Source organism: Penaeus vannamei, chromosome 1 (assembly GCF_042767895.1).
Source record: "Penaeus vannamei isolate JL-2024 chromosome 1, ASM4276789v1, whole genome shotgun sequence".
In the NCBI taxonomy this organism is placed as follows: domain Eukaryota; kingdom Metazoa; phylum Arthropoda; class Malacostraca; order Decapoda; family Penaeidae; genus Penaeus; species Penaeus vannamei.
In genome coordinates, this window is record NC_091549.1 from 51,856,414 (window position 1) to 51,862,428 (window position 6,015).

Below are 6,015 nucleotides of genomic sequence, written 5' to 3' on the forward strand. Positions count from 1 at the left end.
GCGTATTCGATCCATTATACTACATATATGCGTATTAAGAAGGACAACACTTCATATTTCTGGGCATTAGGAAATCATAAGATATGTGGTCTGCATCCTACCACACTAACCCATATGCAGTAAGCAAAGGATACACACAAAAAACTGATATCATATCCAGACGATTTGATAGGTTCGTCCTTAAGGAATCCGCCTTGTAAATGCCATTAAGGATAGAATATTCCTGATAATAAAATAACATACAGACAGAGACATATGAAGGTACAGGGAGAAGGAGAGATGAAGTGGGAGGAGATAGGAAGAGATTGAGGGAGAGGGAGAGGGAGAAGGAGAGACATGAGAGAGGAAAAAAGGAAGAGAGAGAGAGAGAGAGAGAGAGAGAGAGAGAGAGAGAGAGAGAGAGAGTGAGAGTGAGAGTGAGAGTGAGAGTGAGAGTGAGAGTGAGAGTGAGAGTGAGAGTGAGAGTGAGAGAGAGAGAGAGAGAGAGAGAGAGAGAGAGAGAGAGTGAGAGTGAGAGAGTGAAAGTTAGAGCGAGAGCGAGTGATTGCAGAGTGGAATGCTGGTTGGGAACCTTTGCTGAAAAAAACATAAACCATACAAAGATACAAGGACTAAGAAAGAAAGACAGAGGGAGAGAAAAACGAGACAAATATTTGTAATATGCATAGAGCATAAAACAATAAAATGGCATGGGGTGATTTTTAACAAAGTTAGATGTTATGATAAAAAATAAATAAATTAATTAAATAAAAAAACAGTTATGCTACATAAAGATGTTAAGGAACCACTACAAAAACTTTCAAAAATACTCACAAGAAAAAACCGAGAGCATTTTTTTCTCAAACTAGAAAAAAGGACTGTTTAAACTATTCAAACAAGATTCACATTTGTATGTTTTTATTTGTATACAAAAATTGAATATTCAAAATTGTGTTGCATAATATATGTGAAGGTATCTAATAACGATTCTATCATACAACAAGATTATCCCCATATGCGTACCATACTGTACATAATTTGACTTCGTACTCGTCTGCTGCAATTAACTTTTAACATACGCAGCTTCTACAGTACTCACAATTTAAAACAGAGAAAAACTAAACAATGAATGTTCTGAATGAGAAGAAAAAAAAGATAAATTATACATCAGTACTTAATCAACATTGGGGCAATCAATAAAAAAGGTAACCATATACCTATAATCTGTTTTATAGACTAGTGAGTTCTAACAATATATCTTCCTTATTGTTAACATACATTGTCATGCTTTGAAGCTTTGATAAGAATAACATAATTAAGGCATGCCTTCTGTACTTTCAATTTTCCATATTTAAAGGTTATTAATGCAATAATAATGAAAATGGCAAGGAATTTGTGCCTTGTGTTGCCACTCAATCCTCTTTGAATATGAATACAGTAACATATCAAACATTCAATATAATATAACTATGAGTGGACAGACAAAAAGGAAGTCCACATCAACACCAGCTCATTCTGTCAATCATTTCCTATTGCAGACAAAAGTCATAAAAAAGTCACAAACATGTGACAAATGCCACAATCAGCAACTGCCTTGTATATCTTCAACTTGCAACCGATCATGCACTCTCTTCACGTACACACTCCTATTTACAAACGATCAACAGGAACATCCTAGCACATACTAATCTCTTGAATGATTTGTAATCTTTCTGTCGTTGCTCCAACCTGAATGTCTTGTCTTGTGGTTAATGAACGACTGATTTTGATAAACCATGGTACGAGGATTAACTCACTACGAAAGCACCAGCAGTCACTTTTTCTTCTTCTCTCTCTGTTTACAAGATTTTTAGGGTGTTTCCTTACCCTTGATGACAGAAAGAAAGAACATAAAAAGAAAACAGAAACTGCGAGACTGTCATATATATATATTCATATATTATATACTGTATATATATCAAAGTTATCTGGTCCTCTAAGATGATAATAATAATAATGATAAAAAAAAGGAATCATTTATAAAAACAGAGGCACAAATACACCTGTGTTTACATCTGGACTATTTGAACATTCTCTGAGGGGTTCACGAGGGTAAGGAGAGGGAGGGGAAGAGGGGTTCTCATAGGTTTAAACACAATATATCACAGTACTTGAACATAGTTTACTGTGACAGATGTTGAGGAGGCATGAATAAGAATGTATATCTTCACAGTGCAAAAGATATTCATCTGGTTTTGATTATAATTTTGTCAGAAATACAAATATTTCTGACACAGATACAATAAAAACCAGACAAGTACATTTACACTGTGAAGATATTCATTCTCATGCCTACCTTTTCTACATTAGAGTACTTGTAACTAATGTTTTAAAACCTAGATGACTGTATTTGGAGCAAAAAAGACTCCATGAAAGATAATCTTTAACATGCAACAATCTAAAAGGATTCATATATTTGACATACTAAAAAATGCCAGTCTAAATCATAACTGTGGCTAATCAAGAACCTTTCTAGACACTGGATTTACATGCACCTGCGGTTTTATTTATGGCTATGTCATTCAGATATTACGTAAATATATATGTGTAAAAAAAAAAGTCCATTACCATAACAAAAATTCTTATGAATCTCAAATAATTCTATTGTGAAAATCATGCCCAAGAACTGGAGTACTATTCATGATATTCATTTTAGAATGAATATTTAACATCACCCTTCTTTGTACGAGGCGGGTTTAATCCATGTAAAAAGAAAAGAGAAAAAGAAATCTAGTTTTATGTTTCTCCATCATTTTGACAGCCCTCAATGGTTTGGTCAATCTTTCCCCTCCACTGTCCCTCTCAAAATGGGAAAAAAAATGGAAAATAAATTCACATAATCACTCCTTCATCCATAAAAAAAATTAGCTAGCTTCTGATTAGCCTCCTTGGATATTAAACAATGGCAGAAGTCACACGTGGAGAGTCATGCGTCTGCCTTGCTGCCAGTTCCCTCCGAAGCTCATCAACTCTTCTCTCCAACTGGCCCTTGACATGGAGCAGTTCTTTGAAGCGGATATGAACTGGTTCCTGAAAAACAGGAAACAGCGATTTTTAATACTTCTTCTTCATCATGTCATTATAACAGATCTTGTTCTATTTGATTTTGTATCTAGTTTTTGTATGTGTATATTTGTATGTTTGTGTCCAAGATGTAGCTCTGATATATAAACCAGAAGGCATTACAAAAAAAAAAAACATCATCTAGTACCTGTGGGCGCATGGAAGGGTTCCAGCGGCAGTAGTACTTATCCCATAGGCACAGGTGGCGCATTGAAGTGAGGGGGAAGAGAACGTGGTGGCGGGTGGCGGGGTTATAAAGGGGATTCTCGAAGTCCGAAGGATTGCTGAGGATGAGTGACCATAGCGACACCGTCTTGGTCTTGACTTCCTTTTCCATTCGCTCTCTCTCGCTGTTGGGGGAAAGAAAAGGGGAGAATACAGAGAACATATGGGCAGAAAATTGATACATGCTGCCAATAATGGAAAAAGACGAAATGAGGAAAAAGAATGCAAAGAAGATAACAAAGAGCAATGAAAAGGAGGGGGAGATGGAAAAAGATAGAAAATAAGGCTGAAAAAGAGTCATCACCTCTTACCTGTTATAAAGGAAAGTCCCGAAAAGACAGGAATACAAGTGATCCAAGACAGTGATGAGCAAATCCTCCGTGAATTGGAATGCATGAGGGAACTGCTTCATGACCTGGCACACACAATCCACAAACTGCAGGAAGACTGGTGACCGGTCCTCGTCCTGATGCCGGTCATCTCCATGCCCAATGCGCTGTGTGGTGAAGATAGGGAGGGGGGAATTGTGTGACTGTTGTTTTTATAGTGGCATAATTTGTAAGAAGAAGACAAATGGAGCAGATATATCAGATTAAATTTCGCCATCAAATGATTACAATATGATGCAAGTTTATCAATCTAAAACATCCAAGACATTCTGGCACTCACCTGGGCAAACTTATGGCCAAAACTGAGCCACTCCTTCTCAATAAGAACAGCAAAGCCTGGAATGGTGCGGTAGTATCCATCCAGCATCAGCATGGCCAAAGCTGTCAACTGATGAAAGTAAAAAAGGCCTATTGATTAAGAAAGGTATTTTATAAGGAATGAATAGATGAGCTGTTGCACACATATAAATAAATGTCAGACATTGCAAAATCTCACCTGAGCTGTGCGATCCCATCCATCAGAACAGTGAACGACAACACTGGTCTTGAGGCTTTCGACCTTGTCTGCAATCCTTAGGGCTCCACTCAAAACACACCTAATGTGGTCTAGCCAGTGCGTTGCCTCAAGATTACTTAGCCAGTGGGCATTGTCAATGTGTGGGTAACACACCTCTGGAATGATGAAAAGAATTGTGCGACCTCCTTAAAACTTTGGATCCTGGTGATGTGGACATCTTGTTCAACATATAAAAAGACAACACAATGTTACTTAAAGCTATTGTTACTGCTCATAGTGTAACTACCTGGAGAGATAATATGGAGTTGGCTTAATGAAAACAATTCATTACCATTTTCATACAGCATAACAAAACAAATGACAAATATAGTCCTCGGAAAATGGCAATACAGGAAAAATGTATCCCCAGAAAAGCGCTACCATGAATAAGTGGTTTTGCTGGTCAGGCTTACAATCCACCCACCCACAAATCCGGAAGAGTAGCCACTCAAGGGAACTTAATGCACGGACTATGTTAACCACAAAGACACCTGGATTCACTAAGTTAAACTGCAGCCCCTCCCCCCCCCTCTCCATACAAATAGCACAATCAGTATATAAACAAGGCAAAAAACACTTAACAACAATACCAACTCTCTTCCCAACATACCCTGCAGCTTGCGGAGGGATTCTCTCATGACGTGGATGTTGTGAATGTCAAGGAACTGGACTTCAGCATTCTGGTAGGCGTCTTCGCTCTCGTAGCCTCCACCCCGAGCCTTATTAGCAACAGCATTTACACTGTTAGGGAAAAAGGAAAATGATGTTGTTGTCAAGAATAAAGAAAAAAGAAAAAGAAAAAGAAGAAAGAAGGAGGAATAAGGAAATAAAAAAAATTAGAGTGGCACAGTACCTTTTAGATGTACAATCACATATGAATTGTTGAAAACTGACAAGCTGATTTCCTGTATTTTTTTTTTTAATAGTTCAATATAGATACTCAAATAAGCAATTGTTCAAAACTCTGACCAGTTAAAAATTATCCATAAATAAATATTGTTTCAGAAATTACAGGAAGATGAACATATACAGCCTCATACATAATATTATTTTAATTCTACTCACCTTGGTCTTGCATCCATGATAAAGATCTTGTGACTCTGTGCATTGGCATCCATAATGTGTTGAATGTAAGCTTCGTCATCACGGCTGCGTTTCCCACTCACACCCACCAGGGGCTGAGCACACCTGGTGATGGTGGCCTGGCTCTCAGGATGAATCCAACTCAGGACCTTTAGAAAGAGAAATAAAGATGGTACTGAGACTTTACCTAAAATGCTTAAACATGAATTTGAAAAGGAAAAGAATAAGGAATGAAAGAAAGAAATTCTAGTATTTTGCTATGTAACCTACTCTACTTTGAAATTTTTTGGACATTTCATTCCATGTTGTTTATCATAGCAACTTCTCTCACATTCAAACATACCGGGATTCTTCCTCTGCTTCTGAAAGCTGCCACATTGCGCAGGTCTGTGTCTGAGGCAGCTGCTGGCACGGCCCACACAGCAGGGTACGTCTCACAGAGCTCGTAGTCCTCATTTAATCTCGTGATGCGCCAAGATTCATTGGGCAGTCCCTGAATTGCATGTATCAATTGTTAAGGCTACAAGAATGGTTAATGGTAAATGGTTAAAAAGCAAAGTAAATGTGCTAGACATCTAAGGTCATATAGCACTATGGGAAGGTATATTAAAGGGTGGTGAAGGGTGACAGTTGCTATGTGTCAACTAACTATAGCAATTTCGAAAAGACTATAATAAAGGG

The 6,015-nt window shown here is 37.6% G+C and overlaps 1 protein-coding gene across 9 annotated transcripts in view; it reads right to left on the bottom strand.

The window, feature by feature from the left end:
• Nucleotides 1-880: 880 nt before the first annotated feature.
• The window catches only part of mtm (phosphatidylinositol-3-phosphate phosphatase), a 31,889-nt gene continuing 26,754 nt past the window's right edge, over nt 881-6,015 (bottom strand). For all 9 annotated transcript variants that reach the window (XM_070124811.1, XM_027359138.2, XM_070124761.1 and 6 more), the window contains 8 exons: nt 5,678-5,827; nt 5,317-5,483; nt 4,862-4,992; nt 4,192-4,367; nt 3,976-4,083; nt 3,618-3,802; nt 3,230-3,431; nt 881-3,048 (listed from right to left, as the gene is read on the bottom strand). In XM_070124811.1, the coding sequence (XP_069980912.1) occupies nt 2,914-3,048; nt 3,230-3,431; nt 3,618-3,802; nt 3,976-4,083; nt 4,192-4,367; nt 4,862-4,992; nt 5,317-5,483; nt 5,678-5,827 (1,254 nt within the window). In that variant the 3' untranslated portion in view covers nt 881-2,913. The remainder of the gene's footprint in view (nt 3,049-3,229; nt 3,432-3,617; nt 3,803-3,975; nt 4,084-4,191; nt 4,368-4,861; nt 4,993-5,316; nt 5,484-5,677; nt 5,828-6,015) is intronic.